Consider the following 25,038-nt stretch of genomic DNA (forward strand, 5'->3'; position numbering starts at 1 on the left):
ACCCGACAAAACTTTTTGCTGTCATCCGATTCCACATGGCTATGCTGTTGTGATGGCGGATGAAGTAATGGAGGGATTTGATGAGTTCGAGCTTGACCACCCTACAGGTGAAGGGTTGATTCAGCTGGGTCTTGCTCTGAAGACTCCATGTCTATGGCGAAAGGAATACATCAAGCTTCCAAACTGAACGCCTCTGCCTCCTCCTCCTCCTCCTCCGGCGAGTCAGGGCACTCCGCCTCCTCCTTCGCTTCCTCCTCCGGTGAGTGATCAGGGCACTCCGCCTGCTCATCCGCCTCCTCCGGCACATGACGGCACTCCAGCTCCTTCTTCGCCTCCTCCGACGAGCACTCCGCCTCCTCCAGTGTGTGAGGGCACTACGGCTCCTCCCCCGCCTCCTCCGGCGCATCGGAGCACTCCGCCTCCTCCGGCGTGTCAGCGAACTCCGCCGCATCAGCAATGGCAGAAGAGAGAGGCCGCCGCTCCGGCGGCTAGCAGTACAAGCAGAGGAGGGAAGCAATTGAAATACGGTCCATCTCTCAAGGCTATGGAAAATTTACATATGAGAGGACCGACAAGGAAAACGAGGACGTCAATCGTTCCCAAGTGAGGGACTTTTTTGCACGGAAACCTCCACCTCCAAAGGAAACGATAGATCCGGTGAAAGTGAAGCGGACTATCAATTCCCTGAAGCGGCCACCACCGCCTCCGCCGGATTCCAACTATGGGCGCACTATTAATAAGGCATATAAGGAAGCGGAGCGGTCGGGAAGTACTTGCAGTGATGCAAGGTTAGCAGAATGAAGAAGTGGGAAAAAATTCCCCAGCTCGGCGAACAGGCGAAGCAAACGTGCCCCCCGCTCAACGTGTCTCACGATATTGTCACTAATCATCTGGGATGGTGCCCGGCACCAATCCTGCTGATTACTTGACTGATGATATAGAGTTTGAAACAATGGAGGTGGACGAATTTAGATTCCAGTACAGGCAGCCTCTTGTCAAACCTGATCATCCTCCTCTAACAACGATGATGCGAAGACTCCATGAATGGTACATGGAAAGATGCCGCAAGTCTGGGAAGCATACTTTGACGATGAGAATTAAAGAGGTGGACGACCTCGTTGGAACAGGTATTTTGAATGTTGAATTTGACGAGTTATTCCAGTTATACAATCAAAAGGCCCTCGACAAAACACTCGTTACTTGCTACTGTCTGTAAGTACTACTTCTGTGATAATGAAGTCTCTATATACAGCTCAACTCTTTCATTGTATGTATATATAATTATCCTCACTTTATGTAGGTTGAAGATCGTCGAATGCACAAAAGCAGATATCTATGACATTGGGTTCATTAACCCAAATATCATACTGGTCAAACACAATGTCGCAGAAACCAAGGACAAATTGCTACAATCGTTGCTTAAAAATCAAAACAAAGATAAAATACTCTTTCCTTACAACTTCAAGTGAGTGTTACTGTCTTGTGCATATTCGGTTTCCCTTACTCGAGGTTAATTATAGTAATGTAATTGATGAGTTATGCATGTGTGCGCAGATTCCACTTTATTTTGCTAGAGATTAAGTTTGAAGCTGGAATACTAACTGTCTTAGACTCGAGAAGAAAAGATGCCCAGCAGTATGCGAACATGAGTGATATGCTCCAGAAGTAAGTTCAATCGATCATTATCGCACCATATCGGCAACTTTGTTCATTTCCTGATATCAAGTAATTATTCTTTTTGTCTGGTAGGGTTTGGTAAGAGTTCACCCTATAATTACGTCGGGACTGCCGACGGAGCTGCAATTTAAACACCCAAAAGTCTAGTTCCGCGTATCTCTCATTAATTCTAGATAGTTTCATCAATACCATTTAGCATGCTTGATTATCAGTTTGATTGAACTCTATTTCTCGTAAAGTGCTTGTGGCTGGAAGCTAGGAATGATTTTTGTGGATACTACGTTTGCGAGTTCATCTATAACTCGACGACCTCTAAGCGGGGCTAGTCTGAAAAACAATATGATGTACGTAAACAAAAGAATTCACAATTTTATTTTATTACCATCATTTGTGTTGAGTTTCATTTATATATATGTATTGACTCACTTCTTTAAACTAGATGTGGCAGATGCGGGATGAACTTCTACGACAAGATCGCATACGAGCTATTCAAGAGGAATTGGTGGGATTCTTTCTTGACCACGTCATAAATAAAGCCGGAGAATACCATGTGGAAGTTCAAATAGACCTCAGATGTTAGGATTTGTAAAAGATCTTATTTAGATATATTAAAACTGAGCACCCTCCCAGGCCTCTCAGGCCATTAGCATTTTTAGCCGTTAGATCATTGGTTTGGTGCATTTTTGGCCGTGTAATCGCTGCTAATCCAACCTGAATCTCGTACGCAAGCGCTAACTCGCGCGCCGGGCGCACTGGGCTTTTTGGGCCGCTGCTCCGGTGGCTTTTTTGGATGTCTCACGTTCAATTGGGCCTACTGGCCTACTGGGCCTTTTCTACCATCGTGGGCTTTTCTATCCACCACACAGCGTCAAACACGAGAGACGAACCCTAAACCACCCGTTCGCGACCTGCTCTGTTCCGACTGCATGCAGCGGAGTGCACTGGCGGCTGCGCGCCGACGCGAGCGGGGCGGCTGGATGGGGCACGGACCGTCAGTTCGCCCCGTGCGGTACAATCGCTCCTACGACCCCGAGCTCATGTGGTAGCGCCTGGCGCGACTCATCAGCTGGCCGGTGGCGGCGCTCCCCTCCCTGTCCCTGACCTCTCGCCTCTCTCCACCGGGAACCCTGGTATGCCGCCGTCCCAACTCCCAAGGTTCCTAGCTCTGCCATGGCGCTAGGCCGATCCAGTCCAGTCCATGAACCGGCGCCACTTCCGTCGCCGCGTACTCACAACGCCCAGTAGATCTATCTTCTTTCTGATCTAATAACTTGTGCAGCTTCCATTTGTAGATTGCATCAAGATCACCACCTTCTCGTCATTTAGTATCTCTGTGGGTTAACACATTACAATGTCCATTGATGAGAGCAGACTAATCTATCGTCTATCGATCTTACCGCGCGCATGCTTGATCCAATATATTTAGTATCTCGGTGGGTTGATGCATTATAGTGGCTCTTGATGAGCAGACTAATCTATCGACCTTTCCGCACGCATGTTTAATCCAGTGTATAAATTGATGTCGCCCTTCTCTTGATTCCACTACTTGCCTGATTTGATTGGCTTCTTCCTATTGCCTCAACCCTTGGCGGTGACTGGCGATGCGGATGCCCAAACCCTCCAAGAACCCACCTTCTTCGTCACATACAATCTTAGCGGGCTAGCTTTCCTCCTCCACGGTGACGCAGGTTCATGTTGCGGCGGTGTTCCCTCTTCCTTATGGGTCCCGGCGCTCCCCCTTCACCTTCCGCGTCGCGCGTGCTCATGTGGGATGACGGCGTCTAGACCATGGAGTGGTCTTCATTTTTAGACCCAAGTAGCGGCGCACAGTTCAGCCGATGCGTTGTGAGGGGACACCTCCGGCACCATCCTACGTCTATAACAACCGTGTAGTTTTGCAGGTAATCCGTTTCTACCCCTCTCCCCTATCTTTGTCTAATGAATGCTCTCCCACGGCGTTCCAATGTCTTCTCTTTCTTGCTAGCTACAATCTCTTGATTTATTGATGCCAGTTTTTGTACCGATATGACAATCTGCAGGTATTGTGCATCTAGGAAGAATGAAGTGGAAACTATTATGTACAGACGGAATAATAACATCAGTACAATGACAATTCCAAATTTCTCCCAGAATAAAGTGAAAAGAAATGATGGATTGTATCTAAAATCCATCGAGACTGTTCAGTTTTAATATTTGGATCGTTGAATTTATGAATACATGAGGCATTTAATTTGAATTAAGAGATGGAGGATCTGATTGCGTTGTCAAAGGTCGTCTCAAGGTTAGCTCACTAACCATCTTTCTATTCAGAATGTATAGATTTTGGTTCCCCTGATTGTATGTCTTTCACTTCCACGCAGGAAAACTGGTAAAGTGGAGGCCAACCACTCTTCAGTTCGACTGCAGCATCCCTATGCGATAGATTAGCATGTTTCCTGGTGATTAATTGTGCTCCTTCCTTTTATGTATGCATCAGGTACTGAGGTACATCATATGCTCTTACCTCCATAATTTGTTTTTTTCTAGCCCAGTATATTTGGCAAATATGCAGAATATCTTCAGGATGAAACAAATCATTTACTAGAAAGTGTTTGCCAAGCTGACACCGGAAGCTTAATACTAAACGAGAAACTCCAGGCTTGCTTCCAGTTCACCAACATATTTAGAGACGAAAACATGTTAGATTTAAATAAGCAGCTTCCACAACATATTTAGAGAAGACGTCCAGGTCAGATCTAATATGCAGCTTCAATAAAATATATCTAAGTAAATTCATTATGTGAGGTGCAGCAAATGAGCCACATTAATTGTCAGTTTCCTACCAATGAAATAATCAGAATCAGCTATTTTGGGAAGTAAACCAAAATCGTTTCAGTCCTGTACACCCAGCATATTCCTGCAACAAATTAAACCAGGGAAAATACTTGCAGGTGTACAAAGCTTGCTCATGTAGTTTGGTTGGATTCCATTGCTGGCCTTTTTACAATGGATTTAGTGCATGTAAGTGTATATGGAATAAAAAAATTGGTACCATAATTTATGCGTTCAATTCATATATCTATTTTCGATGTCCTAACAATCAGCTTTGTGATGATTTTTCCAAGAGACGTCACTGAACTCAAACGCATCTCTGCTGAAATAAAGTGGCAGCTCTTCAAAACATGGTACATGTGGAAATACAACAAATAGAAGGAATTATTTCTCGACACAGATTTGTATCAATGACAACCATAATATTTGAAAAATAGGCATGTATTAAGCTAAAGAGAAAAAAATGTCTTGTTTGTTGGATTACCCGTTAACATGATGTATCACGAGTTACTTATCACCATCGGTGCTGGTGCTTTCTTCACTTGTACAGTTTGGGTATATATGTAGCCAATTCTTTGCTATGCTTCAACATGTATTTCACAGCTTTGAACATGCGTATCCGATAATTTGATGCCATGCATCAACTCCATTTGTGATGCCTCAGTTACAATTAGTATTTTTTGTTTCCTTTATTAAGTTTCATAACCTCATATTTTATTTATCAAAGTTAATCGATTGAGAGTTGCATGTCTATATATGTCATACTTATTTCTTTGCTGCTCATTCTCCATCAACCTGCTATGAAGAAAGTGTCCCAATCCTGAATTTTTTGCTTCAAGTTAACAGTTTTGGAATGTTGTTACATAGCCCTCTCAAGTTTCAAAACTGGCTAACTGAGAATTTTTGTAGACTATCCAAGATTATATAGAAGTGATGCGTAAATATGTGTGTTCTTTGTACTCTAATATCATTACTCTTGAACTAACACCCTCCCCTCCCCCACACACACCTCATGCTATCGTGTGCAAAAAGGAACATTCAGTAGGAGCATCCACATTTTACCTTGAAATGTATGGTTAGATTTTATGAAAAAAAAATCACATTGCAGATTCTTATAATTCTATTGCCAAAGTTGACGGGCACGGCAACGCGCGCCATCAATGATCTAGTATTGTATATATGTAGCTAGTAGCGTCGGATAGATATACCAAAACTTGTTGTTCGACCAATCTCTCGAAGAAAGAGAGGTCACTTGTCTCTGTATATGTTCATGAAGATCTCGTGTACTTAATGGTTCCTTCGTTTGCTTACTAGCTAGCGTGCCGAGTTCTCTTTATACGTATAGTAGCTAGTGTCGACCAAGCACGGAGATAAAGAGATGTCACTTCTCTCTATTAGCTAGCTAACACAATATATGAAACCCCTAAATTAACCCTCCAAAACCCCCTAACCCCCTCCCCCCTTTAAACAAAAACAAAAACCCCAGGTCCTGCCATATGCTGACGCGTGGATATCTTTTGGTCCCGATTGGTATTACCAGCCGGGAGTAAAGATCCTCCAACCTGGACGCCCCGTAGCGGCCAAGTGGAGCCCTTTCTGTCCCGGTTCGTAGCGGCCAAGTGGAGCCCTTTTTGTCCCGGTTCGTGAGCGAACCGGGACTAAAGGTTTTGGGCTTTAGTCCCGACCCTTTATTTCCGGTTCCAGAACCGGTGCTAATGGGCCTCTTGAACCGGGACAAATGACCCGTTTTCTACTAGTTGTAGATAATCCACTCCTCGCCTACATTTACTTCTCGGAGACTGACACATGGTACAATCAAACCACAACTGAGGCTCCAAAAAATACTTATTTGGGTTCCCTATTTAATTTGGTGGTTGTCCTAGCACTCTTGTCGGCAATATCCTTTACTAGTCGTTTATGATTGGGATAGGCACCATACTTCATTTTGATTTGGATAACCTACTTTTTAAAAATTTAAATACACATATATCCAAATTATTTTAATTAATTTTTAAAAAGTTTTCTTTCCACATTAAAAAAATATAAATGTAGTGTGAAACAATATTAATGCTACTTATATAAAAATTTAACAGCTTAAAAAGTGTTTGTGACATTTGAAAAATGTTCACCTGTATCAAATAAATGTCTATGACATTTAAATAAAATGTGTACACAATGTAAAAAATGTGTTATTTTAATCTTTCTTAAAGTGTTTCGCACCGTTAAAAAAATTGTCACATTAAAAAAAAGGTTATACAATGTATAAATTGTCCGTGTAAGTTAAAGTGATGAAAACCGAAATTCCTTATTTGACACTGTCTAAATATTACCCTTCCTATCTAAATTTCCTTCACAATATAATAGGACCATCAATTTTTCCAGCTAAGAAAGTTAAATAACAAATTAAAGTACACTTATTTTGGCAGCGTATGTGCCTCTGTCCCCAGATCCATGCAAGTGAGGAGGGTGTCGGAACAACCCGCCGTCGCAGAACCTTGCCAGGCACCTACCTCCCTACAAGACAACGTTAATTTGCTCAGGGAGATCATCCTCTGCCAACCCTTGGACCTATACTCGCTCTCCTGCTCCTATACCATAAGGAAGGGCTAGTGAGGCTTGCTTATCTACCCCCAATTGCACCTCCGATTCTATGCAAATCACCGCAAAACCGCCACTCCTCAGCATCTTTGAGAATAGCACCAAGTATTGTATTGTGTTCGCCCCCATTCTGGCCCTTGTTCCCGACCCCATCCCTCTAGAGCTCTTCTCCCTTAAACAGGGAAGCAAATTTTTTGGTAGTGTCCAATAAGTAATTTTCTCACGAAACAAACCCTACGCCACTCCCCTTGTGTTCCTGATTCCTCTAGATCTTGGCGCCACCGGAATGGCTGGCCGCCGCTGCTAAAACGCTATAACATCTTTGTGACAGGAGTTCAATTGCTGGGAAGAAGCCGATGTACTAGTGTAGCCACCCTTCCTACCTTGTTTGTCAGAGAAGAGGAAAAACAAGCTGCCCGAACGATTTGGAACAGTAAAAAGATGGAGTTTCGCCAACTGCCATGAAGTTGTACAAATTTGCAATGGGTTTGTTGAGTTACACCGAAGCATCTCCTCGGAGCTTATTTATGCACCTTTGGAGCTTCAGATGGAAGCATTTGTGCACTAGAAGTGTCCTTACACACCAACCATCAACTGATAATACAATTAAGGTTTTTTACAGCATTGTTCATTCCTTTCTTTTTTTCCTTTCTTGAGATAATATTTTCTTTTTTTCCCTTTTTTTTGAGGTAATATTTTGTTAGGTGATGGTAATCTTTTTTTTTTAGGTGATGGTAATCTTTTCTTTTTCCTGGTCATTGTTCACTCACTGGAAACTGGGAGGAGAACCAACGGGGCAGGGCCCAACCCAACCCAACCCAGTCCTAATGCTACGACCCATGAGCCACCTCCAGCAGCTAGCTAGCTAGGTCTTGGCGGCGCCGCCATGAGCCACCTCCACCCCGGCCGCCGCCGCAGCGCGCGCCACAGTTCCCGCCCACCCACCACGCGCCTCCATCCCCAAATCGACGCCACTGAGGACGGCACCGGAGTGGCCAGCCACCGGCGCAGCAGTAAGCGCCGGAGCTCCCACATCCAATCGAGCGAGGGGGGCGACCGAGTGACCCGCCGCTGCCGCGGTAAGCGGTTCCGCGCCCAGACTCATGCTAGCGAGGTGGGCGACGGCACCTCGCCGGAGCCGCCCGCCTCCCCGCTTCAAGTCGACGACCTCCTGAGGGAGATCCTGCTCCGCCTCCCCCTGGACCTACACTCGCTCTCTCGGGCATCCGCCGTCTGCAAGCCGTGGCGAGGCATCGTCGTCGATTCCAAGTTCCTCCTCCGGTTCTATACACGCCATCGTAAGCCGCCCCTCCTCGGATTCTTCCAGCGCGGCGACCAACGGCTCATGTTCACCCCCGTCATGGCTCCTGCTCCCGACCGCATCCTACCTGGGAGCTTCGACCTTGGACATTGCTACAGCCACGTGCTTGATTCCCGCCACGGCCGCGTCCTTCTCAGTGCCGGGCCCCGGATCTTCATGTATGATCCTATCACCAGCAAGCAGCACGACATGTCCATTCCTCCGGTGTTCTTGGACCGCCACTTCAGCGCGGCAATGCTCTGTGCTGCCAGCGACCAGGGACATGTGCACGGCGGCTGCCACTCCTACCCCTTCAAGGTGGTCTTGGTGTCCATGTACAGAGGGGGGCAACCCATTGCCCGCGTTTACTCCTCAGAGACTGCCACATGGGGCGGTCTCATCTCTACCAAGACTCGACATGTTGGGTCTTCTCTTGATTCTGGTGGCACCCTTGGATCCCGCTTTAGGGATCACTGCTACACTTTCACGAGTTTCTCTCCACTAGGTGATTTCTTATCCTTGGTCTTTATACCTTACGAATTAGGACTAACCCAATCTAGTTATGTTCTGTACATGTTACCTTTGCTAGATGGACAAATTTATCGCCGTAATACTTTATTATATGTTATGTTTTCAATGTGCTTGTCTTTTGTATTGGAAGGTACCAAATCAAAGTCAAATGATTAACTTAGTTCGCTAGTTTGAGCGCCCTAGCTGCTAGTTTATCTATTATATATTATTATTATCACTGTTGAATTCATACTTTCTTTAAATAATTTTGATTTCTCATTTGTTCATGACCCCTTCTGTAGGTGATTGTTATGTTTGTAGCACATAGAAATAAGTTGCATTTCTTGTCTTGGGATCCATTCACTTAAAACAGAATGGCCAATGACATTTTTGTTTCTCGAGTTTGTTTTGGCATAATTCTGTGTGGTTGACACTATGAGGAATGAGTTCACTTGAGAACATTTACAGGTCATGGTTTTTCCCTTAAAACTAAATTCTTAGTTATGAGGTAGCTAAGTATGCTGCTTGTATGAATGTTATTTGCATTTTACAACAGATGTGGTTTTGTTCATCTACTGCTAGTGTCAAGCGTGACTTAGAGCACATCAATAGAAATAAGTTATATAGGTGAATTAGTTTGCTCAAGTTAAATTTCTCAGCTCGTCTTTCTAACAGTCTCATGTTGCCTTCTCTTATCCATTTGTCCTTATTGTGGACTGTTGTTAATTGCTAGAGCTCTTATGCTTTTAGGCACAACCATTGCCGGTGGAACTGATGGAGCTGAAATGTTAGGATGACACTGGTTTGATGTGCTAATGTGCTGAAACGGTCTAATGGGTAAGATCTTCTGAATATAATTTATGAGATTTGGGCTGTTTGATTTTTTTTTCTTTCGAAGATATGTGGTGGCCAATGTGGGTAGCATGCACCCTCAAACTACTCTCCATTTAGATGTACGGCTGTAGGGATTTGCACATGCTAATAACACAGAGAAACAACTAAAGTGGTGGTGAGGCTAAGTAAAAAACGACTCATGTTGGATTATAAATGATATGCAGATCATCCAAATGTCGTATGTCTAGAGTTCTCCCTTGGTTTAACTTTTTCATAATCCATAAGTTTAAAGCAACATATTAGTAGCCCATTTTGCTATTAGCCTATTACAGACATCAGTGATCAGTCATTTCATTCAACTTCATCACCTAAAAAATCGTGTGAAAAGGCTAAAGGATTTATGATTTTGTCATGTATATAGCCAGTAATATGATATTACTCTTTCTTTTTTGGAGGGGATATGATATAGCTCTACTTTATGTTGCTGAGCTGATCATGGGTCTGTACGCATGGCTTGTTCATACAATGTTACATACTCCTAGCTACTACTATTAGTTTCTGATTTATTAGGCTACTAATAATTAAGATTGATGATTTTGTTTTCTCCAGGTGAAGGAAGGGTTGCTGTGGTTGTTAGTTGTCACTTGGTTTGTCGCGTCGCATCAGTGTGGTCGGCAGTGTTTATATGTTACCTAAAAGGCTACAACAACCTACCGTGCCTTAATCTAGCCAAGTCTCTAATGTAGGAAGATGCTTTTGAATACCTAATCCAGGGAATTTGAGCTGAACCTAGTATTATATGAAGTTGGATTCCGCCTTCTCCTGTTTTTGCTTCATGCTTGTGCTTGGCAGCTCTTGTGTTGAGCAATGAGAGTTTCAGCTTACCCTAGTATTATCACCTAAACTTGTATGTTCGTGTGTGCTTCTTAGACGCGTGGTTTGAAAAGCATGCCATCCCTAGAATTTTTACAAATTATCATTGCAGGGTGGGCAAAGTCGATGCGTTCATGTTGGCAGGACCGAATGAAGATGTATTTCAGTTGAAACGTGGTTTGCATGGCCAAAAATCAGATCTGATCAAATCAAATAAAGTCTGCATCCATGGATCAAAAAGAACCTTCGTAAGCACTGTTTCGGTCTGGGTTTACAAATCATTTCATCGTTTTCATGACTGAAATGGACTCTAGAAATTTGGATCAGAGAGACGTGACTTTCTTTGCCCTGAGACTGAGGTTTGCTGCTGCTGTCCAGTTATTTGTGGTGGTCCATATGTGCCAGAGGACTCATTGTTCTTGCAACGGCTGTTTACCGCTAAAGATGCAGGATTGGAGAACAACGGCTGTTTACTGCTAAAGATGCAGGATTGGCCGGCAGCAAGTCTATAGTCGTACTCCAAATTGCAGGAACACTTACGGCAGGAGGTTGCATTCTTAGCTGTAATTCTCTGCTGGGTTTCCAAGTCATCTCAAGCGTGTTTTATACGATTTGCATGAGCACGTATGGCAGGAGGTTGCATTCTTGGCTTGTAGTCTTATGCTGGACTTGCAAATCATTTGACTGTATTTATACGGCTGAAAATAACACAGATTATATCGGAATGATGTGGCAATTTGTTCTCGGTCTACAAGTCATTTGAAGTTTACATGTCTGAAATTATTGTTGTACAAATTCGGATGTCAAAGACTGGACTTCCCTTGCCCTGAGAACAAGGTCCCCTGGGAACGAGGTTGCTGCTGATGTCCAGTTATTTGTGGTGGTTCATATGAGCCAGAGGACTCATCCTCGCAGCGGCTGTTTATTGCTGAAGGTGCGGGACTGGACGGCAGCGAGTCTACTATCATACTCGTAATCGCAGGAACACATACGGCAGGAGGTTGCATTCTTGGCTTGTACAGTTTCTGCTGAACTTTGAGGTCATTTGAATGTTTTCTATGCTGCTGAAATTACCATCATTAAATTGGAATGCATGTGACAGCAAGAAATCAGCTTAATTTTTCTTACCCTGAGCTGACTGAGGTTGCTGCTGCTGTCCACTACTTTGGTCCATATGTGACACTATGGTTGTAGTTACGCACTCAAATTCATGGTTACAAGAACTTAGCCTTAGCAAAAATAGATAGAAGTGTGAACATGTCCGTCGACACGAATTCCTCTGCAATCATCATCATCTCCATGCACTGAGACTAAGCTTTTCATCAATCACAAGGGTTCGTACTTCATACAGGACAGGCTGGGTCTGTTCATAACAGCAGCAGCAGCTGAAGAAAACATAGTACTCTGCGTTTTTTACATCATATCTTTTGTGTGTGTCCACCTCAAGTTTAATACATTCCTTGAACCCTGTAATCATGCTAACAACATTTTAATACCAAGTGAAAATGTACTGATATACTCGAATAGTATGTGTCTTCCAGGAAGATAATTACGTTTCAATTAACAGTTGGAGATCAACATCCTCTAACTGCTAAACATTATTACATCTTTCCACATAAAACTTCACATGACTTGGAAACCATAATAATAGGATATTTCATAAGACTTGAGACATTAAATCACACACACACACACACATATGCTACTCATCCTCCTCCGAGATCTCAGTCAGCTCGGATAACAAAGGGTAAGAATCCGGGACAGGGGTGTGCTCATCGTCGCAGAAGAATGGCCTGGAAGGCATCTGCAAACCATCAAAGCCACCTTCCAACATCTCTATGACCTCGCTCATCGTTGGCCTGTCATGTGACTTCATCTGAATGCACCATAATCCAACGATGCACAGCTTCCTCTCCAATTCATGCATGCCAGCAGCTGGAGATATCGCATCCACCGCTGGAGCAGTTAGTTTGTCATTCACCCATGATGGGTAGTAAGACTGGCTTGAGTTCGCCGCATTTGGATCAGCGTTCCTTCTTCCTCCGGCTATCTCCAACAACAGCATCCCGAAGCTGTAAACATCGGACTTGCTTGATATGGCACCAAAGCTCCCAGATATCATCTCAGGAGCTATGTATCCAACAGTCCCACGTAAGGCATTAGATGGCACAAAACTGTTGTTCCATGGGTAAAGTTTGGCAAGTCCAAAATCAGCAAATTTTGAAACAAAATTGCTGTCAAGAAGAATGTTGTGTGGCTTGATGTCAAAGTGCAGAATCTGCATTTCGCACCCCTGATGCAGGTAGTTGATCCCTCGAGCAATGCTTAAAGCAATCTCATTGAGCTTGTCCCAAGAAAAACTCTTCTCGGGTGAAAAGATGTATTTGTCAAGAGAACCTCGAGGCATGTACTCATAGACAAGCGCCCTTCTCATCTCCTCTGAGCAGAACCCGATCAGACGCACCACATTGACATGGTGGATCCTGCCAATGGTAGAGACTTCACTAATGAAATCTTCTCCATTGCAGCTGGAGTTACTCTGTAGCATTTTCACAGCAATACGGAGATCTTCTGGAAATAGCACACCCTTGTACACAGATCCATAGCCACCTTGGCCCAGTTTGTCTCTGAAATGGCTTGTGACTGCAATGATGTCTATGTAGGCGTACCTTATCGGGCCAATCATTTGGTGGATCCGGAGGAACTTCTCAACCGCATCAATTGTGATCCTTATTTTCCAATACTTGTATGCAAGGAAGATCAATACTGCCAGGGGTGCTAGCACAAACCTGCATAGTACTGCACACAAGTTGGGATACCGTAGTTAGACTGTCATATATAAGCATACCAGATTATAGCTGTGATGATTTAAAAAGGAAATTGCCACATACCAAAAAGGAATTTGGTGATGTCAATAGCAGATATTATGGCATTATAACCCACAACCACATACACGAGACGCGGTTTTCTTACATAACTTCTTACTGCATCAGAGCGTTCATAGCATTTTAAGAACGGTATCTCACTCGAGAAAAAAAGCACGAATCGGATTCATTGTGTTTGCAGGAGATGCTTGCTTCCTGAAGTCACTGCAAATCACCATTGAACAAAAAATAATTCAAGAGGGGATGCAATTTTTTAGTTGGTCATAAAACAAACCGGAACGGGAGGAATAGAAACACGGGTTCTCATCGTGACACTCCATCTGCCGGAGAGCAGACTCACCTTGTTGAATTGTTCAGGCAACCTTTGATGACCGTAGAAAGGCTGTCGAGCCAAACACCACGACCAACACGAACATGAAATCCCTTGCTTATGAAGTGCATGGTATCTTCGTAACTTGCATTTGGTAACTGTTTGTCCAGGATTGATGAAGCATCAAAGGGTGACGCGGCCAAGTATCCACAGGAACGCGCAAGAGATTGAATATCACAATAATTACGGTCAGTCCAGAAATAAACAAATGAATTTTTCGCACTCAGGCAAGGAGCGGGCTTGTATCGACTAAGTATTATTTACTACTGCTCGCGAACAATTAGCAAAGCATGCCCAACGACCTTCAACTGACAAATAGTAAAGGTCATCTGATCTATCATCTATTCCGTCCGGGTAAGAGTAGCTAGCAGGAAGAGGGTAAATGCTTGCAAGGTAATGGAACAACAAAGTGCACCAAAGTTCGCCATGATAGCTTCGCAGATCGATATCCTGGTTATGGAGAAGACCACAGGATACCACTTGTTTTTCCTGAGGAGGGGACTCTTAACTCTATTCACTGTAGGGAAATAGGTATGTGTAGACCAATACAAGATGCGAAAGGAAGATTTTTCTCTCCTGCTCTATCTACTAGTCCCTCCGTTCCCAAATATAAGTCTCTATAGAGATTCCACTACGGACCACATGCGGATGTATATAGATGCATTTTAGTGTGTAGATTCACTCGTCTTGCCCCGTATGTAGTCCATAGTAGAATCTCTACAAAGACTTACATTTAGAAACAGCGGGAGTACTAGGTAATATGTAGTTTATATTCCACAGAAATATTGCAGTTATACTAGGATTTTCGCACAGTGCCCTTGTCACATGGCGGTAGTGCTTCTAGTCTAAAGGAATCCCTCGAGAAAAAGACATGCCTATAGGTACAGCATGACTGACCAAAACGAAGCTGGTGTTGGAACAGAAGAGTTACTAGAATTTCCACAGTGCCCCTTACTACACGGAAATGATTCTATTTACTTGTTGACGGGATAGACAAGGACTGCAGAAATTCTACAACCACAAATTCATAGTTGGAATTCGTCTGTCGGTGGGAAACGACACCTATGGGATCACAAGAATCCCTACTATGATTGCAGGGCGCGGGATCGTGAGAAGAGCGGGACTAGTAAACAGCACAAAGGGGGATTTACCAGGTTCGGGCCACAAAGATGCGTAAAACCCAACGATCCTGCTTTGGTGGATGTATTTAGTGTTCTTGAGCTCTTGAACTAGCTCTGGGTGCTGGCAGGTTCGAAAGAGCCGAATCCTTTTCCAGTGCGCCATGGGCCTCCTTTTATAGGCGAAAGGGGCTGCCAGAGTGGCACACAGGAGGTGGAATGTGCTACAGTGTTGTGAGCTTATCGCTGGTATTACAGGACAAAGCACATTTAATGCGAGGCTTAGGTGTCCCTTCATTTTATCGGGGACGGGGGCGAGGCCCGTCCCGTCCGTCGCCGCTCCTCCTTACTTTGACACGCGCCCTGGCTAGCGATGCATGCGGTGCCATGTAGGCAGGCAGACAGCTGAGGTGGCACGGTGGTGGAGCCTCCACGAAGGGCTGCATGCTGCCACGCAGGTGCCTTCCCAGCTGGTTGGGTCGGCAGCTACATGCGAACGGCGGCGGGGACTTGGCTGGTGTGGGCCTGGCAGTGGCCCTGCTGGCGCCCTTGGCGAGGGACTTGCAGGTGGCCCGACAAGGGTCTTGCCGCGGCACGCTGTCGTCCCCAACAAGGACCTTGCCGGGGGTCTTGTGGGCTTCCTCGGCAAGAACCCTGCCAAGGGTTGTTGCCTTCCAATCCTCATCTGATCTTGAATATTCTTTGTCTTCACAAAGATCTGCATGCCACCACGGAGGTGCCTCCCGAGCCCTGTTCCAATGAGTTTGTTTAGCGTTGGTGGGCTCGAAGGTGGCTCGCTCCGTTGGTGTGGGCGAGCTGCCCCGGCAAGGGTCTTGCCGGGGCCGCTGAGGCTGCCCCGGCAAGGGTCCTTGCCGGGGAAACCTCCTTCGTCCATCCGATCTTTGTGGCCTTGGTCCTTGTCGTTGCTTTGTTTGTCTTACGCCTTCGACTTCTTTCCGGCTTCCCTCTCCTGCCCTGTTGTGCATGGCTGTGGCAGGTGGCTCTGACTGCCCGTGCACAAGTAAAGGGGTCAAAAGCAGAGCCCCTACTTTTATATTCCGACAGGAGCCCCCGGGCCTAGGCCATACATAAGCGCGACACGTTGTTGGGCCATGCCCAGAACGGTGCGCGGGCAGGCGGGACGGATTTTTACCGCGGTAACTATTTCGTACGTCGCGCTTCCCCATGACCTGCGTCGAACACGTGACGTGGGGTCGTGCGGGCGTGTGTAACCGAAGCATGCTGGCATCATCTTGCGGTGGATAGTAAAGAGGTGGCTTGCGTGTCTCTTTGAGACCGCAGGGCCACTGCTCATTTACTGCCCTTATTCGGGAACCGCCGTGCCACGCGTCCCATCGCGCCCGTCCCTTGTGCCACGTTCGCCGTATGCATGATGCAGAGAGAATGATAGGCGCGCGGGATGCGGAAAGTCACGCGAGTGCAGGCCGATTCCCACGCGCCTTTAATTGAGCGGGGAGGGTGATCGATGGCCCCGCCCGTGGTCACTTCAACAGGCCGGATTGGTCGAGAGGGGCGGCTGAGCCTTGCTCTCGCCCCTTTATAAAGAGGGGAGCGGGAGGAACGGTGCCTCTCAATCCTCTGTCATCTGCTTCTCCCCATTCTTGCCTTCTCCTTCTTCCTGCCATGGCGAGGGGGCGTGGCAACGCCTCATCATGGCGGCGAGGGTCTCGGCTTGACAGCGCATTGCTCCCTCCCAAGAGCCTGCGGCGGCGGAGCCGGCCATGAGGGGAAGAGGGAGAGGACGGGGCCGAGGCCGCCGTGGTGCTCGGGGGAGAGGAGGACGGGGCGGTGCGTCGGCCTCGCCTCCGCCAACAACCCTTCCCCCCACGGAAGGCCACGTCGGGGACAACCCCTTCGAGTTCTTCGTCAGGCTGCGCCGACCGGCGCGCCGTCGTCTCTGTCTCCCGACCCCGTTTGCTCGGGCCATGGAGCTGGATCCACCGCAGGCGTTGCGGCTGCATATGAGGGGTTGTGAGAACAGCGGCATATGGGCTGATGTCGAGTTCCCCGCCCCTCACGTCATGTATCTCCGTCGTGGGTGGAAGACTTTCGCCCGTGTCCACAGCCTGACGCCGGGGCTCGTTCTCCTTTTCAAGTTGATGGAGGACGGCCTGCTCTCCTTCAAGATTTTTGGAGACCTTGGCACTCGTCTAAAGTGCTGCGTGGAGAGCTCCTCCTACGATGAAGATCCCTCCTCGAGCGAGAGCGACGAGAAGGACAGCGGCAGCGACGACGAGGGTAGCGGGCGGCAGGATGACGGGTCCGACTAGGCATCGGGCGCGTCGCTCCGGGGCGGCACCGGCGACCCCATCATTCGTGTCGCCGGCTCCTTGAACTTCTCGGGATTGCCTCTTGGGGCGGCTGGCATCGGGAGGCTGTGGAAGAGGAAGAGGGCGGGCGGCAAGGCCGTCAAGTCGGAGTATGCGGGCACCGACGCCTTCGTAGCGTATTGATGGTCCTGCCGCCTCGTCTTCCAGCTCTTCTACCGTCATCATCATCACCAGCCTCCCTTCGGGGTGGCCACCGGGATGTTCTCCTGGTGCCTTCTGCTGCTCGTACCTCGCCTAGACGCCCCTTTTGCCCCTTTGCCTTCTTGTTTCATTTCCTGAGGAGAGGGACAAGAAAGGGATCACGGGCACCTTATCTCTTTTTAGTCTTGTAAGCCTTCGGGCCTTTGTTAGATTTAGGACTTGTAATCCCCATGTTCATGTTTTTCATTTCGTATGAACTGTACCTGTACGGGATGTTTTTAATGAAAAAGGGATGTTTGCCGGGTTTTTCATTCGCGGGGGAAACCCACGACAAGGAACGAATCCTTGTTACTATCTAAGGTAAATGTTTTTCGCCCGGCAACAGGCCCTGCCGTCCCCCACCCCCCCATTTTGCTCGACCTTTCTCATGCTCTTGGCGGAGGCAGGGATGAGATGGGTTTAGGCCCCACGTTCGATTTCCTTGCTGCCGCGACTACGACCAACTTCGGACCCAGGAGATAATCCTTGGGTGCGGAAGAGGGGAGCACGGTAGCCTAGAGATTTAAACGAGGTTTCACATATCCTAGTCCATAACGAAATGCATGATAGAGGATAAAAGAATTATATGGATCTATAGCCCCCGGCAACCTTGGCTTGCCGTGGACGGATCCTTGTATTTGCAGCTCCCAGCAAGTTTGGCTTGCCGGGGTCAGGGCACCGGTCCGCTCCTTTCTTCCAAACAGCTCGGCAGAAATGCTTACGTGTCCTGCGAACCAAAGAGGACAGAGAAGAAACAGAGAGATGCACACTCAACCTCTAAGCTAGGGGTTAGCCACTGCTAAGCACTATCAACCCTAACCGAGGAGGAGACTCAACCTAGCATGCATGCTATAACTTAGGGCGCCAACGCTTCGTTTATTAGTGCTCAGGGTCTGCGCCTGGCTTTGTACAAAGGGTTACATGCCTCGCCGGCAAGGCTTGTACAAAAGGGTGGCTTGCCAGGAGGCCCGGCAGCCGCGCCTTATGGGTAAAACTTGCGAAGATGCTCGATGTTCCAGGAGTTGCTCATTGGAATGGCATCTTCGATCTCCAGGCGGACTCGCCAGGCCTGGTGACTCGTGTTACCCGATAAGGGCCTTTCCACTTTGGCGTCAACTTGTTGGAATTCTTGGCCGACTGAACGTGCCGAAGAACAAGGTCGCCTTCCTCAAAGCTCCGGGCATGAACCTTGCAGCTATGGTAGCGGCGCAACGCTTGCTGGTAGCGTGCTGCTCTCATAGCCGCCCGGAGACGATCTTCCTCAAGGAGCGTTGCGTCATCTTGTCGCAGTCGCTCTTGCTCAAGCTCATCATAAGAGAGCACTCGAGGTGACCCGTATATGAGTTCCGTGGGGAGAACTAATTCTGCCCCGTAAACCAGGGCAAAGGGTGTCTGGCCGGTGGCTCGATTTGGCGTCGTCCTGATCGACCAAAGAACCGTGGGCAACTCATCAATCCAGCGCCTTCCACTCTTGTGCAGCCTGTCGAAAGTCTTCGTTCTTAAGCCTAGCAGAACTTCTGCATTTGCTCTCTCTGCTTGGCCGTTGCTCCGTGGGTGTGCCATGGAAGCAAAGCAGACCTTGCTGCCAAGATCCTCAATGTATTGTATGAAGGCATGGCTTGGGATGTGGCCACTCCGGCCATCGCGAGCGGGAGTGCTTGGCACGGCATCCTGTCGGTTCAGAACCTTGCCGTCCCCCCCTCGCGCCTGCCGGGCCTCGTCAGCGGCCTCCCCCCTGCAGCGGATCGCCTCCAGCCCCACTTCATCGACCTGGTCGCACTTGGGCTTTAGTGGTTTCTCATCAAGACAGCCCTGCGACTGATGGTGTCGTGCCGGCGGTTGACCCCGGCGTGCCTCCTGCTGTTTTAGAGCCCTTGCGGCCTCTCCTTGCAGCTCAGGAGGAGGCGCTAGGCGCTGAGCTACAGGCCTTGTTCGCTGCTTGTCTTGAGGTGCTGTTCAAGCCTGTTCAAGACTTGGTTGCTGCTGTGGAGAGTTGGACTGCTCAAGTCTCAAGCCTATGGGAACCTATGGAAGCTATCGGGGCAGCCAAGACCTTGCCAATGTTGAATCTACTTCTCCTGCTGTGGCCGTTGGTGAGGATTGTAGTGCGCTTGTTGTGGCTGGCTGCTCGGCTGAGTTGAGTGAGAAGGCTCAGTCCGTTGATGATCCGCCTGCCTTGGAAAAGGTCATGCTCGAGGATGATCCTCCTGACTTGGCTTCTGTCCTACCCGGGATGGTGAGTCAAGGCGTGGAGGAGCGGGCCAATGTGTCTTCTTGTTTTGACATGGTTATGTCTGAGGTGGAGCCTGTTGAGCAGTCGACACTGGAGGAGCCGAAGGTTTTCAGTGCTCCTTGCACCGGGAAGCCTTCAAAGGAGCTGATCCAGATGGATGCAGATGAGCCTCTTGGGAGAGCCTCCTCTCCGTGGGGGGAGTTCCTCGAAGAGCTTGCTCTCACTGTGTCGATCTCGCTGCAAGTTTTGCAGGTGGGAGAGGCCGCCCCTTCTCTCTTAGAGCGACGAAGCTGCCGTTTGGACTAGAAAAACAAAGATTGCGACATTCCTGTAGCCAAGCGCGCGGAGTATAGGCGGGCGGAGGCCTTTGGAGAGGTTCCAACACTCAAGATCAAAGGAAAAGCATCTGAGGAAGACCTGAATGAGAAGATGCAACACTATATGCAGATGTACAAGAAGGAACACACGCCCAAGGCGATCGAGGCGGTGCGCGCATTAGTTCAGGCCAATGCTTGACCACTTCTGTTGCGAGGGTGCACTTCGGTCTGCTGCCATTGTAGAGAGTTTGTGGGTGTTTGCGGAGTTCGTCTTTGTTGGATACAAGGCATGGCCTCCGTTCCTAGGTCTGGGGGCTCTTGTTTCCGACACAGATGATGTGCCATGAGTTGTTGGGTGTGGTTTTTGCCGGTTTCCCATATTAACCGCTCGTTGTATGGTTTTTGGGTCCGATTTCTCTATTAACTGGACCATTTTCCTTCTTTTATAATGCAAAGGCAGAGCACCTACCGCTCAAAATTAATAATTACAGTAGTAGAAAGGTGTCCACAACCCTGTAATGAAGGAATGCAAAGTAAGGGAGTTTGGTTACCATGGGACGGAGGGAGCTTTCCGCCCAACGCCCTCTTCTCTTGATAGCAGTAGCAGAGCACGGGATTGCGCGGCGAGGCATTAGGGATTACCCCCCGGGCCACAGCAAATTCGATCGGAAGGAAGGGTTGCTGCACAAGCCGCGATGCTCGCAAACGGCAGAAGGTCAGCAAGGAACAAAATGCAGGCATGGTGGCGCGGGGCTCGAGCCGCTCGGAAGGGCTGCCATTCTATGAGTCGCTTCCTTTTTGCGTATGGCAGCCTCACTCCCTTTGGCAACATCTACTAATTTGGAACTTAATTTGAAAGCCATATTTCGACCCGGACGAGTCCGATGGGAGGCGAGGAGCAGTAAGGGGATTATTTTTTTTCCTTTTTTTGAGCAACAGGAGCAGTAATGGGATGAGCCATGTGAAACGGGCCGGGCCCTGTTTGCGTAAATGAAGCGTTGAGCTGTTATCCCCCCGATGGTCTCGGTTGGGATTGGTGGTGGGCTTGCACGGGCGACAGTGTTGACCGGTTGTTGCTTTGGGGACTGCTCGCGCCAAAATTCCTGGGAATCCGTATTTCCTCTCCATTTTCGTTTTCCCTCCGGAAAAGCGGAAAGTACGCAGCAGAACGACAGGAGGACACTTAGCCCTGACGATGATGATGGCATCATGCAGGTATCCTTATATTCTACTACCTCCGTCTCATAATATAGGACATTTTTTGACACTAGTGTAGTGTCAAAAAAATGACTTACATTATGGGATGGAGGGAGTGGTATTGTTATTCTTTAAACAGAGACAATTTGTATGCCATCACTGCCGCAACTCAATGGGTTGTTTCCAAGTTACAGTTGTTTCAGCGTTTGTTACAGGGCTGAAATGAAGAAGATAATTCAGCTGAGCCTCAGGAGGTTGCTGCTGCTGCTGCTCTCCACATACTTTGTATTGGTTGATATGAGTGAAATGGCTCATCTCATCTTGAATCCCTTGCAGCCATTTACTGGTGATGATATGAGATTGGAAAGGAGCCAGTCTTCCGTCACACCAGTAATTTCAAGAACACGATGGACCAAGAGGGTCACATTCGCGCATTTGGAAACTCTGACCGACTGAATTCCTCCAAGACCAGATACGCAGCTATCACCGGTACTGTACATCACCACTTTATTTGAACCAGCAAGACAAGCAGCTAGGAACAAGCTTTCAGTGGTGCTCATCTCTTTTCTTCTCTTCTTCAGGCTACCACGCAACATCTAGTCTGCCTCTGTTTACCACTGTTCAAAAAAAAAAACTGTGTTTACCACCATCCGAGAAAACAAAACAAAATAGTACAGTCGGCAGCGACAACAGTTTGTACAGTATTATTTTTAGTATTATTTACCGCTAACGCAGTTGCAATTTTTTTTACAGTTGATGGTCATACTGCATGGACTCAATGGTCGTTTTTCAGTATACGTGTTGTTTCAGCGTTTGCAGGGCTGAAATGAAGATAACGCAGCTGAACTTGAGGAGCTCGCTGATGTCCACTTGCTTCCTAGTGGTTCATATATATCCACCGCATGAAACTGGAATATCTGCCTCAAAAAATCAAGGGGAAAAAAAAAAACCGAACCTGTCGATGAAGAATGGGGCGTTGCTTTCGTCGTGGCGGGTGACTACTTCAAAGTTAAAAGGGAGGATTAGCAAATTACTTTGTCTCGGTTTTATTACGTTGCTTAAAAAATCCTGCAGTTGAGGCTCTCTGCCTTCCCAACTTGTACCTGCCAATTCTACCGGATTTAGACAAACGTGTTTTGGCAAAAGAAATATCAAAATGTCCGTGATACAAAAATATCAGTTAGCTTGAGGACTTTTTAGGTGACACAGACCAGCTTCATCATGAAATCCATTGGCAATTGTTAATGCAAGGGAAACTGGAGTCCCAACACAAAGGTTTGGCCTAACAGAAAACACAAAGCAGCACATACTATAATTCCCAGCTTCATCATATTTTAATTGGCACTCTCCATCATCTGCTGCTCTGCTATTTATTACATGTTTCAACCTATAAGTACATACTTGATACAACTATACAACCATTACTTCAATGTTTTTACGAGCTAAGCGCATCATCCCGAGCATTACATCACACATCAATATTTTCACTCATGTCCTCCTCGGAGATTTCAGTTAGCTCGGACGACAAATGGTAAGTATGCTCGGTATGGACGTGCCCTTCGTCACAGAAGAATGGCCTGGAAGGCATTTGCAAGGTATCAACGCCGCCTTCCAGCATCTCTATTGCGTCGCTCATCGTCGGCCTGTCATTAGACTTCATCTGAATGCACCATAGTCCGACGATGCACAGCTTTTTCTCCAGCTCATGCATCTCAGTATCATCAACACGAGCGGATATCTCACCCAGATGGTCTTGTTGAGTTAGCCGGTCATACACCCATGAAGGGTACTATGCTTGGCTCGAGTTCTCTGCATTCGGATCGGCGTTCCTTCTTCCTCCAGCCATCTCTAGCAGCAGCATCCCAAAGCTGTAAACATCAGACTTGTTCGATATGGCACCAAAGCTCCGAGATATCATCTCAGGAGCTATGTACCCGATTGTTCCCCGTAGGGCTCTTGATGGCACAAAACTGTTGTCCCTTGGGTATAGTTTGGCTAGACCGAAATCAGCAACTTTGGGGACAAAATTGCTATCAAGAAGGATGTTGTGGGGCTTGATGTCAAAGTGGAGAATCTGCATCTCACACCCCTGATGTGGGTAGTTGATTCCTCGCGCAACGCCCAAAGCAATATCGATGAGCTTGTCCCAAGAGAAACTCTTCTTGGCGGAGAAGATGTATTTGTCGAGAGAACCTCGAGGCATGTACTCATAGATGAGAGCCCTCCTCGTTTCTTCCGAGCAGAACCCGACAAGACGCACCACATTAACATGGTGGATCCTACCAATGGTGGAAACTTCATTGATGAAATCTTCTCCATTGCAGTTAGAGTTACCCGCTAGCATCTTAACAGCCACATGGAAGTCATTAAGTAGCGCACCCTTGAACACGGAGCCGTAACCACCTTGGCCCAACTTATCTCGGAAATGACCTGTAACTGCAGTGATGTCTGTGTAGGCATACCTAGTTGGGGTGAGCATTTTTTGCATGCGGAGAAACTTCTCCACTGCATCAATTGTTATCCTTGTTTTCCAATACTTGTAAGCAAAGAAAGTCCAAACTGCCGAGTACCCCCACAGGAATCTATATGGTCCTGCATAATTTTTTTATTACGAAGCGTAATTAAGTATTTATAAACGTGCACAGCTAGATATGACAACACACATGTGCCATACAAATGTAACAACAATAAAAGGGCAACCTGGTGCATGTAGCTCCCGCTTGCGCAGGGTCCAGGGAAGGGTCCGACCACTTTGGGTCTATAGTACGCAGCCTTTCCCTACATTTCTGTAAGAGGCTGTTTCCAGGACTTGAACCCATGACCTCATGGTCACAAGGCAGCAGCTTTACCACTGCGCCAAGGCTCCCCTTCACAAATGCAACAACAATGTATATCAAAAATACAAAGGTAAACATGGTTCCACAAGCATCCACGTAAATAGTAAATTCAAAAAATTACTAGCGAAATTTAAAAAGTCCACATGAATTAGGAAAAATTAGCAGTGTAAGAAATCAATCCACATGAATTAGTTGGTAGCATCGTTCCTACTGTCCAAAGGATACGAAAGAAAATCATTGAAACTGGAGTCGGTGAATAATATATATGAAGCTCCTACGTCGTCGTAGTCAAAGGGCTGGAGCTGTTGTTCTTCCATCCCGTCCAGGTATTCATGATGTCGCCGGTTCCACCGAGGAAGACGGGGGCAACTGCTATGGAGATCCAGGTCTGTGTCGATGATCTGGAAGGTGGAATCAGTGTAGTTGATGCTGGTCATGTAGTATGTTGCATCTGCGATGCGAAGCGTGGCGTTGGCATCGGTGCAGGCTAGCTCGCCCGATTTGTCGCCACATCCTGCTGGATCACCTGCCCGGCGGAATGGGGACGACACGTTCCTGAGAGGGCCGCACGAGAAGCGCGGGCAGGCAGCATCTCCTCGGTGATTTCTTCCCTGCACAAGGACTGCAAGCATAGTCAGGAAAGTTAAGGCTCGCAGCGCAGTCCACATGTGGAGTGCACTGGGAGTAACCATGGCAGATGATTACTGGTTCACAGAATTGCATATTGGTTCACAAAGCAAGCTGCCACCAAAGTTAACGTTGCCTCATCACACCCAGCCACTTGCTCTAGCCACATGATTGTCACTAGGAATATGACAACTGGAACGGGGCTGAATGCCAGAGTGGTGCACTTGGACGGTTCCTCATCTGTATGCCAAGAGTTCAGTCGGCAGATGAAATTTCTCCTCGCCAGTCACTCAAATACAACGACAGGTCTACAAGACTTG

The 25,038-nt window shown here is 47.3% G+C and overlaps 1 protein-coding gene and 2 pseudogenes across 1 annotated transcript; 1 reads left to right on the forward strand and 2 right to left on the reverse strand.

The window, feature by feature from the left end:
* The first annotated feature begins 7,972 nt into the window (after positions 1 to 7,972).
* On the forward strand, positions 7,973 to 10,604 carry LOC119279180. The gene is made up of 3 exons (XM_037560530.1): positions 7,973 to 8,891; positions 9,647 to 9,733; positions 10,340 to 10,604. Exons 1-2 carry the CDS (start codon positions 7,973 to 7,975, stop codon positions 9,691 to 9,693), a joined length of 966 nt encoding a protein of 321 aa, XP_037416427.1. The 3' UTR covers positions 9,694 to 9,733; positions 10,340 to 10,604.
* Positions 10,605 to 12,305: 1,701 nt separating this feature from the next.
* LOC119279181 lies at positions 12,306 to 14,748 on the reverse strand (annotated as a pseudogene).
* Positions 14,749 to 22,597: 7,849 nt separating this feature from the next.
* Positions 22,598 to 23,856, reverse strand: LOC119279182 (annotated as a pseudogene).
* Positions 23,857 to 25,038: the final 1,182 nt, after the last annotated feature.

Source organism: Triticum dicoccoides, chromosome 3B (assembly GCF_002162155.2).
Source record: "Triticum dicoccoides isolate Atlit2015 ecotype Zavitan chromosome 3B, WEW_v2.0, whole genome shotgun sequence".
NCBI classification, from domain to species: Eukaryota; Viridiplantae; Streptophyta; class Magnoliopsida; order Poales; family Poaceae; genus Triticum; species Triticum dicoccoides.

Bases quoted from the DNA above. Each gene is read 5' to 3' on its own strand.
- LOC119279180 (XM_037560530.1), top strand. From the start codon at position 7,973: ATGAGCCACCTCCACCCCGGCCGCCGCCGCAGCGCGCGCCACAGTTCC. The intron at 8,892-9,646 runs GTGATTTCTTAT...TTATGCTTTTAG, and splicing joins CACGAGTTTCTCTCCACTAG to GCACAACCATTGCCGGTGGA.